The sequence below is a fragment of the Aythya ferina genome (assembly GCF_964211825.1).
Source record: "Aythya ferina genome assembly, chromosome: 8".
Classification (NCBI taxonomy): Eukaryota; Metazoa; Chordata; class Aves; order Anseriformes; family Anatidae; genus Aythya; species Aythya ferina.
In genome coordinates, this window is record NC_140304.1 from 3654389 (window position 1) to 3675737 (window position 21349).

Genomic DNA, 21349 nt, shown 5'->3' on the forward strand with positions numbered 1-21349 from the left:
ATTTACCTCTTCTTATAAACCCATAAATTGCCATATTTCTAATGTTTAGCTACCTGGCATATATAGAGGCCACTGTGTTAAGTACGATTTTTATAGCTGACATTAGGTGGAAGTTTATACAGAAACACACTATACCACTTCTGTTACCATCAGCTGACACCAGTGTGTTTCTTGGACATAATCACTTCAGCTCCCTGGAGTAAGATCAGTGAGCAACTAATAAAAGATTCCTGTAATAAACAGACAAGGTGAGAGAGTGACTACGCAGGGGAGATCAAATTGGACCTCTGGGGAATACTGTACCTTGTCTGGATGCCTGGTGAGAACACAGTTATCTTTATCACTCCTGTTGATATATCTTCCCAAGAAACTCAGAAACATGATTCTAAAACACAATTCAGTTAATTTGGGATTATAAGGATACTAACTGCACTCTCCCTCTCTCTTATGCAGCCACCCTGATAATTTTGGGTTGTAAAAGCATGCCGTACATCTTAACTGTCTGCCTCGTTGCATCATGTACTTGATCTCAGTCTACATTCATGCTGAGGTAAGTGTCCTTTTACAAAAGTTCTTCCTTGAGGGAGTTCAGTGAGAAAGCAGTATGGTGTCATCATTACCTTGCCACTCTCTCATCTCAGTGCCTAGATTTGCAAACTGAGATTATAGCTGAGACGAGCTGACAAGGTTTATTTCATGCATTTAATAGAAAGGTGATTCAGAGGTGGTATTAACGACAGTCATCTGTGTCAAAGTTTCAAAATTCAGTTCCTACCACAGAAAAAAAAAAATAAATCTAAATAAGCTATCAGAAAAGCAATGAGGAAGAAAGCCCTGAAGACTGGCTCTGTCCACCTTTGTGAGTCTGATGCAGCATCTATGTAAGGACTGTCTTCGAAGTGGTTATGGAGAAAGTCTACAACCCTAGTAAAGAATGAATAAAATTGGTGGAGCTACGGAAAACAGAATCACCCAGTGACTAGAAGCCATGACTGAGGTTAGCATTTTTAAGTGGGAATCTCACTGATATTACAGGTAGTATAGCATTACAAGTCACATCTTGGGACAATGGCAAGTAATGACTGCAACAGCAACCACTATATTAGCAAACAGGGAAAAAATAGCATTATAGAAAAGACTATTAGAAAATATGTACCAGCTGCCTCAAAGATGATAAATTTAGGGTCTATAGACCAACAAACACATTATGAAACAGTGAAAAACCTAAAAACAGCATTTGAGTTTCCAAGATATTTTCTAATAGTATGATTCTTCTCATTTGTTAAGGACTAGAAGTTACTGGATGAAAATATTAGTTGTATTAATGTAGATATATGAACAGGAACTGATCAAAACAATTCTCCTTTTTAAATCCAAACTTCATCAGTATTTGCTGTTTAGTTTCTCATGGGGTCTTACTGAAGAAACTGCATTTCACCTTACAGTAATGAGCAAGTTTTTTTTTAAAACCTTTGAAGGTTTTAAAAATTGCAATGAAGGATTTTGATTGTCACATTTTAGTCTATGTATAAGATACGGACATGAATTACTTTTATCAATGAGAATATACACATCAGTAGGCTACCTCCTCTTTTCCAAATAAAGAGTGACGACATCCTTTTCAGTGAATTTATTTTAGAAAGAGAATCAAGAGTGTGTGTTATTACTTGCTGCCAAGCACGCTAGATACTTGTGTTTGAATCCAGATGAAACTGCAGTACTTAACTGAATTTGCTAGGCACAAGTACATGAAATCCAATACTGATAATAATTTATGAAGGTAAGAATACTGATTCCTATAGTATTGCTAACATAGTTTATGATAACATAATTAGTTACACTAATAACACTGCTTAGGCACAGTCTTGCTAATTATGATATTATAAATATTAATGATATCAAGCCTTTGTATTTGATCGCCCCTAGTAGGATCATTTATCATTGTATTTCCCTTTACCCATGTTGTATTATTTTTCTTCCTTTTCCCTTGAATGTACATTCCTGAACAGACATCCTGAGCTTTGGTCTAAAATATATCACTACCTTATCAATGGTGCAGCCTGGTTAACTTTAGATTTTATTATTTAGTAGCAATGATCCAATGATATAATTCTCTGCTAAGGGCAATCAAATACACAATTACTTATATTCTGTACGTCTTGCTACTTTTAAATGTCTAACAGACCCAGCCAGACACGATTACATAGGGCTTTGTTTTCCATTCTTTTTCATGTGACCTGTTTCAAGTTAAGATTCCTTTGAATTATTAAATGCTCCCTTAAAGCATCTTTTCACACTACCTTTTTAAATTTAATTATTGATGTATGACAAGCGGAAAAGACTAAGACTTGTAATATTTTTCTCAATCAAAAGGACATGAGAAACATCTTTGACAATGGTTGTCTGTTTAGTAAAATAAAAAGATAATACAAAGAACGCTGAATGCAGATTTAAAGAAGAATTGCAAAAAATCTCTGTCACATGAATTGAAAATGCTGTGTATGTTTCCACAGGTGTTAAAGAAAGGAAGTTTGAATACAACCCTTTGAGACTGGTTTAACTGCTTAACATAAGTAGATGAAAATGAAACTGCTTATATCTTGTTTTATTTTTAAGCAGTGTATTATTTAGAGCTTTAGGAATGGGATTGTCTTTTCTCCTGAAAGGTAATGTTATAATTTTCAGAGCTCCACAGAGAACAATAATACAGGAGTCTCTAATCTCCTTCTAAATCCAACTCCAGTCATCAGCAATGATAAGCAGAGATTTGGAGGTGTTTGACACTCCAAATCCTATTCTTTTGTAATTCTTTACTTTTTACAACATTTTCAACAGTGTTGTATCAGATTTTTAGAAGGATAATCAATAGGCATGATGTATAACTGAAATCAGTCTTCAAAGTGATCCCCTCTAGTAACCAGAAACAAAAGCTCTGCCTCCCTGCTGTGCAGGTATTTTGCTTAGAGCAGTAGGCAGCAGGGCATCAGTAGGAAGCCAGTTACACCTCCCTGCTTCTCAGCATGGATCAGCAGGTGTCCTAGTGTAGGGGTGTGCAGTATTGGGGCAGCTGCAATCTACTGCATCTGGAAAAATCTCCAAAGACATTTTTGTAGTAGGGAACTACTAGAGCAGAGAGGAGAGACAGTCCAGAGGATTCCAGAGAGACCATAGTTTACATTCCTATTCCACCACACTTTCTAGGTTTAAATGACCTTGTGGAATTTATTATTCAGTGTTGCTGTTCCTCACCTGGAACTTTCCCTGCCTTGCAAAGGGTATGAGAATTCGTACATGTGAAAGACCATGAGATACTCAGTTACGATGTCAGTAGAATCACTGCTGTCTGATCTAGCATTCCAACCAGCAGCGTGGTTGTGACAGAAGCTTCTCAGCTGGTCAAGTCCAGAGCTAGGTGGCTTTCATATCTCCTGAACATTGCACTATGGGCGGAACACCCTGGCACTTCTGGCACAGTAGTAGTATCAATCTGAATTGAGTTGTTGCATTAAAACAAGTAGTTCCAATGCAATTGCAATTTTACATCCTACACTTTAAAAAAAGACATGCTGTTATAATCAAGGTGGAGACATCATATTTACAATAGAAAGGTTATTGCATATCAAGTCATTTCAAGTTTGTCTGATCAAGTCGCCCTCAGATATTTGCTAATACCGTGGAGGAATAAAAAAAGACTTGGTGACTAGTTGTGACAGCAGCAGTGGTTAACCAAGGTAGTTACATACAACAAAGATGGAATTGCATAGACATAACTTTACAGAGGAATGGCAATGAAACAACATACCTTTCCTATCAGATCAGCAACTCTAGGTATTGGTTTTCCTTTCTGATGGCGCATGGTTGCAGGACTCTGTCCATTCCAGTCTTTGAGTTCCTCGATGCTTTTCAGGTAAAGAAGAGCTCGCAGTCCAGTGCAGTAGTCATCAATAACAGTGAAATCTTGATTCTGGATTGCACTGCACACCTGTGAAATGTAAATACAGTTATCAGCAACATCCTGGCAGAGGAGCACAAGAAGTTAGCAAGCTTTTTGGACTTACTGATTATCAGATGACCCTTATTGAAACTTCACTGACAAACACTATAGGAATTCAGAAGGATATTAGTTGGCTGCTCCATCTTGTGTCATGATAGCCATCAGTGCAGTTCAGGAAAAAAAGGACTCAGTAACATTGGTTATGACCAGGTTTCCTAATGGCAGCCCTTAGACCATATCTGAAGGTTGTTCAGAAGCAAGCCTGCACACCCAGCCCCACTGCGCATCTTTCAGGACTCTGCTGCTGAGCATGTAGACACTTTGCCTGCAGACACTGGGTACCAGCCAGCCCTGTTTGGGAAGCACAGACATAGCCATTTATGCCCCAGTCAAACAAATCAGAGAACTATAGATTTGCTGAGGGTACAAGGCTTCTTTAGAGATTGTGAAGTCCAACCTCCCGGCTCATAGAAGGGTCAACTAGAGAAGGCTACCCAGGACTGTATCCAGTTGGGTTTTGAATATCTCCAAAGATAGGGACTCAACAACCTCTCAGGGGAATTTGTTCTAGTGTTCAATCACCCTTACAGCTTTTTCTTATATTTAAATGGAATTTCCTGTTTTCCAATTTATGTCTATTGCTGCTTGTTCTTTCCCTGGATATTCCTGAGAAGAATCTGTCTCCAATGGAGGTGTCTCAGCATACAATATCCACTAAGCAGACCTAGTATGGGCAACCATAAGCAGATACACTAAGCAGATACTAGTATGGGCAACCATTGCCAGGCACGGAGCAGAACAATGTTCCCCTTCTGCTAATTAATATTTGCCACTCAATGGTACTGGGATGCCAAGCCACTTTGTTTTAGGTGCTTTAAAAACACAGAGAGCAATATATCTTTATAAACATGCAAATAAATGATCCCTGATCTGTAGGCACAGAACTATCAATAGCAGAGAGCAGCCTGATTATTTACATGGATTTTTCTAGACTGCCTTGTGGATATCAGCTCAGATTTAAACCCACAGAGATACCCAACTAAACTGTCAACAAGTGAGTAAAATATCCCAGACTCTTCTCTGAACACATTTTTATGAGCTAAACCCTAATCCACCACTGAAGAGCGGCAGGGTCAGTGGACTACCATTAACTGCCATTCCCTGGAAATGCTCATAAATTCCAAATGTGTCAGTGTTTTCAGCTTCTGATTCAGCTTTTATTCTAAAAACTAAAATCAATTCTGCTGGTAATACCTACATTTACATACACATGTAATAAGCACAACAATGAAATAGCTACCTCCCTTAGAACATGAAGGTGTGAACATGCACAAACACATAAACACTCTTTCAATAAGAAAATATACCTCAGATCACAAGCATCAACATTTAAAAATACAGGAAATATATAACTGTTTTTCGCATTTCAGAAATGATAATACAACTTGCAATTTTGAAGAAAGGCATCCTTCACAATGTAAAATACCATACACTATAGCTACACAAGGAAAAAATAAGGGCAAACTTTAACAAACACAAGAACATATTATATATACTGCATTTACATTACACAAAATCTCTTTCTCTGCAGAAATAACATGGGCATTAATTAGGCCTGTTATTCTTTCTATAAACCTCATTATTTATTTATTTATTTATTTGTTTTTAAGCCCAGGAGTATTTATGGAGAATATTAATAATTTCTAGTATAAGCTATTTAACTGCAAAACTCAACTGGTGCTTATTTAAGGGTTTTTGTTCAACAAGGAATTCCCTATTATTTTACTGCACAGGTAACACATTTATTAGCTATTATTGAAAACAGTAAAATTGTAAAAAAACACACACACACACACAAAACAAAACAAACAAACAAAAAAACACCACCACAGTTAAAAGTCATGTCATGTCATTTGAAAAAAGTTCAGGCACTGTTGTCAAAATCCTGAAATATTTTGACAGGATGTATACATGAGATACACTGGAGGATACCTATAATAAACTTATAAATAAAGCGGTTTTTACTGTTTTCCATCTTATGGTACGGTGCTATGAACTGCAATAATATAAAAATGTGCAGAAGATGATAGCACACTACAACTCAGGGATCAATCCTAGCTCTATGTGCATTGCACTGTTTGCCTTCCATGGGAAACCACGTATGTTCCAGAACTGAAGGCAAAATGCAGTTTTTTAAAAAAGAATGTAAATCACTGCACTAAAGAAAAAACATTATCTGAAATGAGAAGACTTAGAAACTGAATTTGCTAGTGGTTTCTGATGACCCTTCTCCTCTGTAGGAGCCTTGTGACTCTGGTGCCCAAAGGTGCAAATAATTACCCAAAGACATGCCTTTCACTGATTTCACTGTGATAAAAGCAGGTGCTTATTTTTACGGGCCTTTCCTGGAACAAGAGACTTTCAAACATTAATGCATACAAAAACAACAGAAATAGTTCTGTCATGCTGTTGGCAAATTCCAAAGCATTCTGAACTTCAACATTTCTTAAGCTTTACATATCAGATGGGGATATTTGGGTTTTAGTATCTTCTGTGAATGCTTATAGTATCTTCTGTGAATCAATGCAGAAAGCTTTGTTGCCTTTTAAAAGGGGTTGAACAAAGTTGAGATAAAAGGTCCCAGTGCCCCATCAGCCAGGACAATTTCTACACCACAGAGAGAGGTTTTTAGCACCATACCTGGCTGCCTCTGAATCACTGGTTTAAATGACACTGTGCCCTCTTCTCAGCACCAGAGAAGTGGCAGGGCAGTAGACCAGGTGAGACTCAAACTCTCAGTCCCAGAAAAAACACAGAAGTGAGCCAGCCTGTCTCCACACATTGATTCAGTCCCGCTGCTTGAGCTGAGAGTAGGCATGCTTCCCTCCCTTCCAAAGCTCAACGCTGAACTCTCCCTTCTGCTGCTATCTTATTTTACAGGTGTGAAAAGCAGGAAATGCAGTCCAGCTAAATCCACATTTAAAATGGAACTGCCTTTCGACTGCACCAGCTCTCATTTAATGTCTTATTAAAAACCACCTCAACAGGAGGTCATGGAGCATGGTATCACTGAAACAGCTGCTGTCGGAGCCTTGTGCACTGACTGGCCCAGCACCACAAACCTGTCTGGAGACCAGCTCTGTCCACCCACCTCCTCTCCTCAGCACCACTCCTTTCAGGACCAAACACAATGAAATTTGTTTCCCTTTAGACTCTAAAGGAAAAGCCTAAGCAAATATATAACTACAACTGAGCACATTCAGATGTTCATGTTGTTCCAGACCAGCAGCCTGTGGCCAGCAGAAACTGGTTATGGACAAGTACAAGAAACAAGCGTGGATCTGTTGCTCATTTGGTTTATCAGCCCAGGTTCTAGCAAGCAGTGGTGCTGTGACTTTGCATGGCAGATTCCATCTGTTTAATATCCCTTGGTCCTACGTAATCCAAGTGACTCAGTCTTATGAGTAAATTAATGTTCAATGGTGCGCTGACCCAGGCTTTCACCTGAAACGTTTAGGTAGAAAGTAGCTTTTTCTTTATTGGATTGTGGGAGGCAGGCCGTGTGAGCAATCTATGGGACACACACAGAAGTCAAGATCACAATGAAGTTGTCAGCTGTCCTCCTTGCCTACGTTTGTCTCTAGCTTTGGAATAGAATTTGGGCCAGAGAAAAAAGGCACTACTTTTTCCTGTTTGCAAAGGCAGCATATACCATTCTTATTGCACTCATACACAGAAAGATAATTTTGCAGAAGCTTGGTTTTAGTGCATTGTCTGACTGTGCTACTGCCTCGGCAGTAAAACCACCACAATTTCACAAGTTAACTTTTAACATCTGACCTCCCTTTCTATCCATGTTCCTCTTTCTATACCAGTGAGTGCCCCTTGCATCCCAAAAGAGACAAGCAAGCCAACATGCCATACATGATCAGTAATATTATACTCTTAATATTCTGAAGTATAAAACTGTTCAGTATAAATTGCAACTGTAGGTTACGATTCTAATCTATACAGACACATATGAGATACTAAAAGACACAAGGCCTGCTATGCTGCTGGTAAATCAAATGTACACCAAATGATCTCATTGGGGAATGTGGATGTGAAATGAATTACACGCTTAAGGCTCTAAGTAAAACTGCCCTGCAAAATGCAATGATGGGGTTAGCATCCAAAGGTCCCTGCTGATGTCTTGCATAACAAATGACCTGTCTGCTCTGTAATAAACATAAATACTCAGTGCAGCTTTGTAAAAGGATCTAGAGCCATTACAAATCTTACTTTAGAGACTAAATTGTCAAGAGATTATTGTTTTGTAAAAAGAATTTTACAAGATACGATTGTTTTTAATCATTCACTTCACTCTGAAACTTTTAATTTACATGCTATGAAGAAAAAGTTCATTATCAGAGACAGGTATTACTACATCTGGTAAAAAAAACATTGCAAATGCCTTTGCTGTTAGCAGAATCATTACACAAAAAAGAGAAGTCAATTTCTGAAGTCTTTCCTGGGACAAATCCCCTTCACTGTTCACTGAGAGATCTCTGTAATAACTTTAGGGTATTGCCCATAACCTATGGTTTTAGGATCAACAGGGAAAATATCCCCACACTGCATTATCACTCTGCCCAGACTCCGGAGTATCCTGGGGGACTGTGTGCAAGGCCTATGCCATTCATGCAGAGCCCTGGACAAAGTCGCTGAGGCATTTCCAGCCAGATCACCCACTGAAGCAATTCCTATTCAATGCTGTCCTTGCCTTTTCCAATGAGGGATGTCTGTTTCAAAACACTATTAAACAACTTTGCCAGCAATGAATTTGAGGTAGGTGGTGTTAGAGACAATAGGTTGGATAAAAAATTCATTTTTACACCCTCCGAAATATATGTTGTTCTCTTCAGAATATGAGTGAAAAATAATTGTCATTTTTATGAAAATGGAAGTAACAGTAAGGCGGCAGATGGGTGGCAGTGATACACAGTCTAGAAGTAAGAAGATTGATGGGTATATATTTGTATATACAAACGCAAATCACATAGCTTGACTGTTCTACCATATTAGTTTCCATTTGTTGCAGCTGTACAACATCAAAGCAGTGATGTCCCCATATATTGCATTTAGTGGTAATGTAACGGGCTACCAAAAAAAAAAAAAAAAAAAAAAAAAAAAAATCAAAGTGAGAGTTTCTAAGTAGTTTCCTGGCAATTGAGACAGCAGGCTCTTTCATCTGTGCTGTAACTGTGGCAGTGCATTGATTTAAACTCCTTCTGAGATCTCAAATGCTTTTATATTCTTAGGTCTTGCTGGCTGCCTTCTTTTTGCTTTTTTTTTCACTTTCAAATGATAAAATTCTAGCATTTAGCAGAATGCCATCTTGCTTCCCCAGAAGACAGAAACTTATTTCAGCTTTGGTTCTAAACTGCATAGGATCTCTAAATAAAATAGCTCTCAAAATGCCATCCTATTAGGCAATCAGCCTTTGACTTCACAGTTTCTAATATTCTTATCATAGCAAGGGGATAAACAACTATTATTCCTCTGAGATACCTGTGAGAGTTTTTATGATGAATTAATTTTTTTCCATTAATTTGTCAGACTTCCTTTGAAATATTTTTTACTGATATGCCCAAATGGTAAGCAAAAGAATTATGTGCTGTTTTGATTTTATATTATATATTCTACTTTAACATTATTTATCATCATCTTGTAGAAGATTTCTACTAAAATTCTTCCTGATAACTGAAGACATAAATCCACCTTTCTGTTAGAGAAACATTTATGAATGACTCTAAGCTGTTTTTCAATGTATAGTTGAAGCTACTGCTTTTTGATTAGTGTCTATTGACTAAGATTCTTGTAGAAAAAAGCGGAAATCATAAATGAATGCAAGGTGCTTCAGGAAGGATCCTATTTGTGCCTATCTGGATATGCTGGATACACCATCAATGGCCTTAAGAAAATTAATTTTATTTTTGTGGGAAAAAGCATGACTTTAATCTGGGGAAAGGCATACATGCAATTTAAAAATTATTCTCAATAGCAACTAGCAAAAATTGACTCAACTAAAGGGAGATCTTTCAGGGCCCTGCAATCTATCTGCTGCATAGCCCTTGCCCATGGAAATTAAAATGCTTGTTTTGTAGCCCCACTACACTGATTTAGGTGTGCCCAGCTTTACAAGATGAAAAGCAGTATACGCTGCGTTGGTTGCCCAACATAATACTAGTACTAAAGTGAAAAGAACTGCAACTTGAGAGTAAGGACACACACAAAATCTCCTCTGAGAGGTGTTTCTGTACTTACAGTCATCAGGATACCAATGCCCATGGAAAGACTGCCTATATACTGATGGTTTCTCATCCTCATGTCTCGTTGAGCACTGACTTACCAGTACATTAAACGCATAGCCTAAATTACCCTTTCTATCAGCAATTGTAACTTTTGCTGGAGGGTTGTAGGATTAAGAATATTAGGGGAAGTAGATTATCAGACAATGTGGTGCACTCTCTGGAAAAAAAGCAAGATTCTTTGTTTCAAAGAACAAATTTGTAACTAAGGAAAAGCTTTCCAAATATTGATACAGTACAGATGGAATGATTTGATTCATTCACATTAGCTGCTTAAATGACTCTAGAGATATAGGTTAGCAGATGGGATGTTACTTAACAAGGCTTCAGATACTGGATCAAGATGCAAAACTGATTTGGATGATGGCTGATAGCCTTTTTAAAACATCAGAATCGAGCTAATATACATGAACTAATGAACTACTATTTGTTCCCAAGTCCAGTACGGCTTTCAGAAAGCAGCTTGATGGACTCATATATTACACCTATGAATGGTCTGAGTTATGGGGGAAAAAAAAACACTTTTTTTTTTTTTTTTTTTTTTTTTTTTTTTACTGTGTTCTAGGCTTAAAGTCCTAATGAGCTGGAGGCTTACTGCTGACATTCGAGGGGTAACACACAGCAGAAAGATTCAAAGATGCTAACTGTTCCAGGGTTTACAGAATAGGCAACCATCCCCATGTGGGCTTAAGAAAGTTTAAGAAAATATAAAGCTTAAGAAAATATAAAAAATAAACAAACACTGTATGGTCAGATGTCATATGAGTGTCAGTAAGGAAATATTTTAGTTACTTTGTTATACCTAAGATCTTTTCATAGAATTTCACTGAAGGGCTTGGGTTCGATGGGACCTTAAAGACCACCTAGTTCCAACCCCCCATCATAGACAGGGATGCCATCCTCTAGATCAGCTTGCCCAGGGCCCCATTCAGCCTGGCCTTGAACACTTTCAGGGATGGAGCATCCACAGCTTCTCTGGGCAACCTTTTCTGGTGCCTCATCACCCTCTGAGTGAAGAATATCCTCCTAACATCTTTTAGTTTAAAATGGTGCCCCCTTGTCTTTCTGCTGGCTCATGTCAAACTTTTTGTCCACCTGAACCCCCAAGTTTCTGTCTGCAGAGCTGCTCTCAATGAGTTCTCCCAGTCTGTGCTCACGTCTGGGATTGCCCCAACCCAGGTGCAGCATCTTGCACTTGGAAAGAGAGTTCAAGAGTACTCTAGAGAGTACCTCAGGAGAGTTCATCAGTCAAGCTTAAGGTAAAGTGCTATTCTAATCAAAAGTATAGGTTAATGTCAGTAAGTAATGAAGCTCAAAATGAACTATAAGGAGATGAAGGTATGCAGTCTAAGCAAGACAAGCTTGTGGGATAAGTGCTCTATGAACAGCTTGGATCCTCTCTACAACAGGACAATATAATGCTGAAGCAGTGTTGAGCACAGCTGAGCTGACATTTACAGAGGAAATTGGAAATGGGAGTGGGAAACTGGTACTTATCAAGGGACCTGAATGATGCAATTTTCAATCCCAAGTCTTTGAGAAGGGAAATGCGGAAGAAATCAAGAATTTTCAGAAGGCTCCCTGTAGTAATATTTTTTTCCCTCCTGTCAGCCACCCGTAGAGGAATGGTTATGTTTCCTTATCTTGCTAGAGCATTCTGTCAGTTCTTGGAACTACAAAGTGGACCTTTATGCAGTAGGTGGGCACACACGCTGATAAAAGTGCTGATCGTGATCATCTTTCCTAAGAAAACAAATACGATTCCACATGCCTTGAGCATTGTGGAGTGTGGAAACAGCCTCATAATCAGCCATCTACAGCAAATTGTATCACTGTACTCTAGATCTATAAAATGAAAGATATCTTTGAAAGCAGATGAACTAACTCCCTTGTGTAAACAGCGCAATCACATACACAGGCTCTCCAAGTATCTTTAAATATATGTTGAATACCACTTCATATTTCATTTATTAACACCTAAAGGTCTCACCTCTCTCTTACAAGTTCCGTTATGGAAAATGAAATCTTTCAGTTCTCCCAGTGGTTCTTCAGCTGCTGGTACAGCATCAGCAGCTGTGCCAGGTAGATGTAGATTTACTTGACATTTCCATATCCTATATCCTCCCATTCCTCCACAGATATTTCTAAACCAGATACCGGTTAACTTGCTCAGACCTCATGGTTTGATGATATAAGTCATGTACATACATAACACATTTAGTTAGAAGTTAGTAGCATGTTTAAGATTGCATATTTTGAGGGCTAAACAACAGGAACTCCATCCTCTCTTGACTGGAGTTTGTTAGTTTTTCCATTTTGGAAATGCATATTTGTCAGAAGTGAGAGTGGCTCTAGGAAAACACACTTTTCAGAAAAGAACCATGTTCGGAAAAATGTGCATAAAAAAGTTTCAGAATTGCCAATATGTGCTGTTTGACAACATGGAATGCAACAGTTCTATTTAACTTGAAAATGCCTGTTTTGCAATCCAAGTTAATTGGAATGAAAAGGTCAAAACTAAAATATGTTGCAAAGTGATTGAAACAGAATTTTGATTCACTCAAATAATATTTTTTCCTTAAATGTGTTAATTCCACACATTTTTAGAAGTCTCACTAGCAGTTTAAATTGAAAACCTTTTTCATCCTTAAACTTCCCTGTGACAGAAGAACTATTTCCTGGCCATTGACTTCTCCCCATGCAGCTTTCCTGTGGCCTCTTATACTGCAGGAGGGTAAACACATCAGTAATGCAAAGGTTCATTAATGCATAACAGATTCAAGTTAAACCTTCAGAGTTCTTCAACGCAGGACATTCTGAATCAGGCACAGCAGGGACTTGAACCCAAATCTATTTTGATTAAATGAAATTTGTCAATGAAAAACAGTTTCGTCAAAGAAGTTTTCAACAAACCCTAATGAGAACCATCTACTGAGGGACATCATCCTGTGACCAGAATTTTGAAAGCCTCAGACCTCTCAAAATCAAACAGAAAAGCAATTTTTCCATTTTGGAACCTCAGTTCAGTCCTGCAATGATTAACCCCTCATCCTTGTGAGTCTTTCCCTCTAGTACTGTCACATTTTATTTCAGTTAAAATTACTTTCATCCTTTATCAGCTTGCCTGTACGAATTTGTGCAGCAGCTGCTGTGTCCATTGAAGAGTGAGATTCATGTGAATAAAATAGTTCTGACCCTCTGAGTCCTTCGTGTCTGAGATAAAAACCCACTTCCACATTTCCTTGGGGATTGTTTTACCTATCTCTGTCCAAACAATAAATATCAGCAAGAAAAGCAGCAACATAACTCAGATACTGAAGGAAATTAAACCCTTTGTTAAATGTACTGCCAGCTTCAGAAAAAATGGTTTCTCTGTTTGTTTCTTTCATTCAAATTGCATGGATAAAAGGACCTCTCTGTAGACAGATCAAGCTGTGTCAAGGGGCTTATGTTGTAGCAGGGAAAATACTTCAAAAGGCATCCGGGCTCCCATTCCCAGATTGCTTCCTCCTGCCTGGGCAGAAAAAAGATTTCTCCACTCCTAGGGAAACCAGCGGAATGGTCACCTGGTCTTGTCAAACTGCGATTGCACTGAGCCCAAGCTGAGCTGCACAGCAGTTCACATACACCAGGGTGGTTCTGGGACTGTGCCTTGCCAGAGCTGGCTGCTCCACCGCCTCCTCGCCCTTTTTTCCTTTTGCTGCTAGCTACAGCCTCAGACTGACAGATCAACAGAGCTGCTTTGATACAAAATGGAAAACTTCTTGCATGCGTACTTTCTTTGTATGGCTGATAATGTTTCCGAGAAAAATGTCTCTGACGGCAGAGCTTTGCAATCCTTAAGATTTTGCATTTTCCCCTTTTAAGAAAACCAGGTCCTCTGCAGTTAAAATAAGTATAATTTAAAACAGAATTCAGGAAATTCTCTAAGTAATTATTGGAGATGGCAATACCAAGAAAATAAAATCATCATTTTTCACTGTGCTTGTCTTTCCTTCTATTTACATTTTCAATGTCCAACAGGGAATTGGGTACATTTTCAGTTTCTACTTCCAGTCACTTCAACACCAGCACACAAGGGTAACTCCTCTACAACAAAGCTAGCTTTGTGGCTGAAAGCAACCTGAGCTGAATAAAACAACCTGCCCACAATTTCTTACATCTTAACTGAGCCTCTTTTGAAGAGTCATCTCCATGTTTCTTTTACATTGTAAACTTCTAAACAAAACTCACTTGTTGTCAATTCATATCATGTGGTTTTATCTACAGGGAGGACAGCTCTGTGCTTGTTCAGACAAGATAGCAGTAGCATGAATCCACACTAGTAGTGTGTATCCACATTAAAAATAGGAACAACAGTGCTGGATTGGAAAGAGAGGCAGTACTCTGGATCCTTGGGGTGAGGAAGGAGAGACAGTGTTGCCAAAGCAATTACTCTTTGTATGCCCTCAATCGCTAAAGACACCAAGCCCCCAGACCCAGCGCTGCAGGGCAGACACCTGGTAGAAGGGGGGACAGGAGGCTCGGGGACACCCAGGTATAAGACTAGGGAGCAAATCCTCTGCAGAGGTTAGGAGTGACTGCCATAGACCAGCATTTGAGCTGATGCTCAACTGAGACAATTTAATAATTGTTATTAAATAATTATTACCATTGAGTGATAATTAAACCTACTTTGCATGAGAATCCATTTTAAGAATGACAAATAGCAATTTTTATGGAATGAGCTTGAATTCATTCTTACAAATTTATGAAATAACAATCCTATCTATGCAAACCTCATTTATTAGCTGGTGAAATGAGCAGAAAGAAAGGAAAGCTAATAGATAAATCCCTTATCAGCTCCAAAAAAAAGTAAAACTACTGCAAAACTGCACAAAATAAAAGGTAGTATTAGCTTAGAGTTCAGTTCATAACTTTACAATGTGATGATTTGAATATTGCAACTCTTCATTAAAAGTGGCAAATAATAAAGGTAAAAATAAATACTGAAAACCTACTATAAACCTGATATTTTTATCTAGCCATGACCAAAAAACTTTCTAGATTTTTTTGTCCAACCAATTCAGATTTTCAGTGAAAGGAATTCTCACAGAAAATTCTCACCAGCAATTAGCAATTTCCATCCCAAGTATGTGTAGCACAGCAAGTGTGGCAGTCCTCTAATGACTTTATTTTTTTTTATTAGCAAAGGAAGACAGACAGTTGAGAACAGGTTGAGTTTCTCTAATTAGCAGTGAGCTAAGAAAAAAGCAGAAAATAATGAAATGTTTATTAGAAGGGATCACATATGTATCTGTCCAAATCCTCTCTTTTACGTTCTTTTTTCTTTTGATTTTATTTCGACATGTTCAAACAGCACTTTGTTCCCTCTTTTGTTTCTCCATGTACTGTAAATTTCAGCTCTGCAGAGAAGGGCCACTCCATTCAGTGCTGCATCCACTGAAGACTTTTTTAAGCATGAGGCTCTGTGAGCAGCAGAGCTAATGATACCTGGCTTCCAGCAGGTCTGTGTCTCCTGGTTGGGTTCTCTGACGTCTAATAAGGTGTGACTGCCAATTAAAGCCTTTCCTGTGGCTGACACAGTCCTAGCAGCACTGTCCCATGTGGATTCTCAGAGGTCTAATAGAGGTGAGCTCATAGTGCTATCTCTCTTACAGTGAAGGAATGCAGGTACACACTCTTCTCTGCCTGTCTTCATTTTCTCAAAACCTGTTACAGGAATATACTTTCTAACTTCTGCCAAATTTCAAAGAAAATGACCACAAATCTCAAATGTGACTGATGATACTCAAAAGGACGTGCAAATGCATATTGAGTGTCTTTGGGAATGTAGGCTGTGGCGTTCTTTAAAACTATTTATATCTGAGACTATTTCTATCTGCATCAAAGGATTTACATCTGAAAAGTGGTTTTGCCTTAACTGTTGTTTCCTTAAAATTATTGGCAGATGTAAAGAGCCATTCTGTGAATCTGGTCTTGCTCGTACAATGTTGGTGGCCTACCACTACACCCAGCAATCTATTCTTCATTCGCCCATTTCATTGGTGAGAGAAGAATTAGCTCCAACATCTTGACTTCTCTGTAACGTGGTCAGCTTTATACAGAGAGGTTTTGATCTTCTACCCTGAGCCACAGACTGTGTCAGAAACTTCAAGCTGTTAGCTGGTACCAAACCCTACCTGTTCTCAGTCACAGAATCACGGAATCACAGAATTTCTAGGTTGGAAGAGACCTCAAGATCATCGAGTCCAGCCTCTGACCTAACGCTAACAAGTCCTCCACTAAACCATATCCCTAAGCTCTACATCTAAACGTCTTTTAAAGACCTCCAGGGATGGTGACTCAACCACTTCCCTGGGCAGCTCGTTCCAATGCCTAACAACCCTTTCAGTAAAGCAGTTCTTCCTAACATCTAACCTAAAACTCCCCTGGCGCAACTTTAGCCCATTCCCCCTCGTCCTGTCACCAGGCACGTGGGAGAACAGACCAACCCCCAACTCACTACAGCCTCCTTTAAGGTACCTGTAGAGAGCGATAAGGTCACCCCTGAGCCTCCTCTTCTCCAGGCTGAACAAGCCCAGCTCCCTCAGCCGCTCCTCGTAGGACTTGTTCTCCAGGCCCCTCACCAGCTTCGTCGCCCTTCTCTGCACCCGCTCAAGCACCTCCATGTCCTTCTTGTAGCGAGGGGCCCAAAACTGAACACAGTACTCGAGGTGCGGCCTCACCAGAGCCGAGTACAGGGGGACGATCACCTCCTTAGCCCTGCTGGTCACGCTGTTTCTGATACAAGCCAGGATGCCGTTGGCCTTCTCGGCCACCTGAGCACACTGCTGGCTCATATTCAGCCAACTATCCACCATCACTCCCAGGTCCTTCTCTGCCAGGCAGCTTTCCAACCACTCATCCAGTCTGTAGCTCTGCTTGGGGTTGTTGCGCCCCAGATGCAGGACCCGGCACTTGGCCTTGTTGAACTTCATGCAGTTGGCCTCAGCCCATCGGTCCAGCCTATCCAGATCCTCCTGCAGAGCTTTCCTACCCTCGAGCAGATCAACATGCGCACCTAACTTGGTGTCATCTGCAAACTTACTGAGGGTGCCTGTTCTCAGTCACGATGGCTGGCAGAACATGCTCTGACAGGAACCTCTCCACTGATACAAAGCAAAGTCACCAGCCTCTGTTCCCCCATCATGTGGGTGTTCGGGCTGGCAGGGGGGCTCCTTGTGGGTCAAGGCAGGAGAGGCCCAGCCTTGCTCAGCCACAGGGACTGCGCCCTTCGGTTACGGCTTGCAGCCAGCTACCTGACTTGATTCTGCTTGCACAGAGCTGAGATTAGATGCATGGGATTACTGAGCCTTTCCTCTGCACTCAAAGGCACTGTTATTCCCCGCAAGATGAAATAAGTTGTTTCCAATTGTCATCAGCGTAAACTTAACCTGGAATTCTAATGCACTGGGCCTGCTCCAGCACTGCCCTGCTCCAGCACTCCTGTGATGTCAGTCTCTTAGTTTCTCACTCTCCATACTGTTAAATGCCATAAACAGTAATTCCTCAATGAGAATTTTTTGGCCTCATCTCATCCTCACTTATCTCAATATCAGTGTCTTCACTGACTTGAACAGACACTGAGATGGGCTTGAAAGAACACCAATTAAGTGCACAGAGAACCAGATCTCCACTTCACAGTTCTGTAGCCGTTAAAAAACAGAGAAAAATTGCATCAGTGACCTTGATGAAAACTAAAAATAATTTTTTTTTTTTGATTTTTTTTTTTTTTTTTGAGATTGGGTTTGGGGAAATGGTAGCATCTAACATTAGGATATGACAATGTTTATGAAATGGTATTTTTTCCTATCATTTCAGTGATTATATTTTCAGAGCTTTGCTTTTATTTTCTGACACACAGGGCATTTTATACTGCGTAGAAGGGTTCCTCACAGGGTTTCACATTTGCACAAATACAATAACAATGCTCTCTCATAGTTCAAGTCCCACTATTTTGTGATGAAAAACCTTGTTTATTCACACACAAAGGGCCATCCTGCTGTTATAAAAATCCCCTGGCTAAATGCTTCAGTAAAATGCCTGCCGAAGAAAAAATAATAATCTAACTGTCCTGAATCCCCTGAGACTCTGGCTCCAAAGAGGTACCAACAAGAATTCTCCTTGAAAATGTTACAAAAAACGCAAGTACTCTCATAAAACAACTGTGTTCTGTGTTGGGGGGGAGATTTTATCTTGCAGAAGCCAAAAATGTCCTTATTGCTTTCCCATCATGAGTTGTCATGCTTCCAGAATGGATTTTGTTCTTTGTCAGATCCCTGGGGTCCTATGCAGAGCTGGCAGGGGGTAGGAGAGGAGGGCACAGGCAGATTCAGTGTTATGGCAGCTTGCCTCAGGGTCCAGGGTATTCCTGCTCTATTTCCTCATTTTTCTCTCATAGCTGCTTGCTGGGTTAAACCCTATCTAAGGAGGGTCATGGTGTAAGTGCAGTGGGTGTGTATGAGTTGGAGATGACAGCGCGAGGACAAAAGCAGTGCCCATAAGAAAAGGTGCTAAATCCCAGCCGGTGCTAGTGAGAGATGTAGGTGGGTGAATGGAAAAGGCAGAGCTGTGGTGTGAGTGTGCCTTGAGCCTGCAAAGTGGCAGGGGTAGGGTCAATAAATTTGATTTCCCACTTCCCAGGCTAAGGGGAGACCTGGGACCAGTGAGGACCTGACCACTGCGCACAGCTGCTGTGGCATCACCTCACAGCCTGCAGGCCTGATGGGAGCAGCAGCATTACACTGCCCATTCATCGACCCTCACTGCACTGCAGCAGTGCCTTCACCTGGTCCTGATCCTGAGCACAACAGGGAGCCAGAAACAGGGCTTGGGGTAGAGCTACAGGCTGCCCCCAGGCAGGTGGGCCCACAAAAGCAGAATTATGCGGGTGGATTTTAAATTTTTGCTATGTAGAGGGCCTTACAGACAGCCATGCCTGGAGCATGTGGGGGCACGAGTGTCCTCCATACTTTGTAAGAAAAGAAATTTGTTTGAAAAGAAGCCTATATTCTTTTCAAGTTAATGACTAAAATTCAAGATTAACAAAAGTGTTCCATACCAGAATATAACGTTAAAAGACTTTACCATGAAAAATGTATACTTCAGAAGGTACCCCTTTGTTCTACTTTTTTTTTTTTTTTTTGGTTATATCTGCTAGAAATAATGACTACAGAATCTCTTTCAACAAAAGGTCATTTATGTCAATGGACAGAACACAGAGGATCAGATCACCTGTGGTAATTGCAAATTAATGCTCTACTGCTAATGCATTAACTACACAATATTGATCTACAATTGAATCATACAGGCTACTGTGAAGTGATTTTTACTTTAATATTTTTTACGCTTTTATTGCTTTTTCCATAATGCACTTTCTCTTTCCACTGGAATTTTCTATAATCGTCTCCATTTTTAATTTCCTACAGTGAGATGACTTTGAAAAATGTATGTCTGCCTCAAAGCCTTGCAGAAATCTAACAAACCATCAATGTGACATGCTAAAGCACACACATGATGCAGAAGATGCAAAAAATCCAATATACATCTTACTTTGATAAATTGTGGCTTTAAAAAAAAAGCTCACTTTAAAGAAAACATACTTCAGCCTCACTGCAAGCCTACAGTAATGAACTGTACATCAACAAGTTGTGGCTAGACATCTCTAGAGCATTGGCTATTTGAGAAAAGTGCAGGACTGGATAAAGAAATGCTGGATAGATACAGCTTTTTTTTTTTTTTTCTTTTTTTTTTTTTTTCCTGAATTTCATGCTTGCACTGAAAAGGGATTGGTGGATTTGTGTGTGTTACAAAAAACTACAGTCTCGGGGAATCAGCCAAAGAAAAACTGAAAAGTTTCAGCATTTTCAATGAAAAATTAAAAACAAGTTTTGTCGTTGTTGTTTTCCCAACTGTTTCTGAAGTCCATAACATGGAAGAATGAGGCCATTTGCTGTATAAAAGTTTAATGCCAGATACAACTAACTACAATGATCCAGTGTGTTTTCAACATCTGATGCAAAACTTTCTTACATATGAACATTTTGTCAGTAACAACACTAAAATGTGTTCTAGCGGAGGGAATAGTACACACAGTGAATAATGAAATTCTTTCCCAGAACCATTCACTAACATACCTGCTTAATACCACTTGCAGTGGTTGTAGGAAAAATAAAAATATGGTTTACCAAGTGACTCCTGACTTGCATTCCTGTGTATGATGATTTTGTAAATGGAAAATAAATCCCCACATTTTAAAAATAAAAGCGATTGGAAAAAATAATGGAGAACTGATTGCAGGTAAAATAGCTGCAGAGGAAAACCTGATCTTGCTTTTAATGGAGGTACATTTATTATTCATAAACCTCTTCTCGAAGAGATATGCCACATGGCAATTAAATCAACTCACACAAAGCCTTCGTATTTTCCTTGTTCATAATCATCATCTTCTCCTGGCAGAGAAGACCACTCTCATTCGGCATAGCCAAGTGCAGAATGCAATCCTGCACTGCCAAAGCCCTGGCTGTTTGCTTTCTGCCTCTGGATTAGTTTCTCATAAGGTGTTTACATGGTTTTGGAAACATAAAGTTAGACCATAAAATGCACAGCACTGGGTTAGTTTATTCACAACCACTTCCAACAGTATCCAAAGCATATACTTCAGATAAAACTATGGGATGCACATGCAATTCTCCCAGTACAATCCCAGAGCTCCTACTTAACTCAGAGACCAGCAAAATAGTGAATCTTAATACACTGAATCATTCAGTACATCACTTAATTTGATATTATGTCCAGATTCTGTACTTGCTCTGTGGTTTTGTACTGAGAAAGCAACAGGGACCTGTCAAAGCAACAGAAGTTTTCACTACTGAAGAAAGAACAACTGAGGCATTTGGTACCAAGGACAGGTGAGAGAGAAACTAGGATTCAGGGAAAAGTATATTAGCCAGCTATTCCTATG

The 21349-nt window shown here is 39.6% G+C and overlaps 1 protein-coding gene and 1 long non-coding RNA gene across 4 annotated transcripts in view; one reads left to right on the forward strand and one right to left on the reverse strand.

Moving 5' to 3' along the window:
- The window catches only part of LOC311440276, a 125481-nt gene that overhangs the window by 90395 nt on the left and 13737 nt on the right, over positions 1-21349 (forward strand). Inside the window, exon 5 of the long non-coding RNA XR_014695304.1 lies at positions 454-550. This is a non-coding gene — a long non-coding RNA (uncharacterized lncRNA). The remainder of the gene's footprint in view (positions 1-453; positions 551-21349) is intronic.
- DPYD (dihydropyrimidine dehydrogenase) overlaps positions 1-21349 on the reverse strand; it is a 355040-nt gene that overhangs the window by 40485 nt on the left and 293206 nt on the right. For all 3 annotated transcript variants that reach the window (XM_084526956.1, XM_084526955.1, XM_084526957.1), the window contains one exon: positions 3803-3982. In XM_084526956.1, the coding sequence (XP_084383082.1) occupies positions 3803-3982 (180 nt within the window). The remainder of the gene's footprint in view (positions 1-3802; positions 3983-21349) is intronic.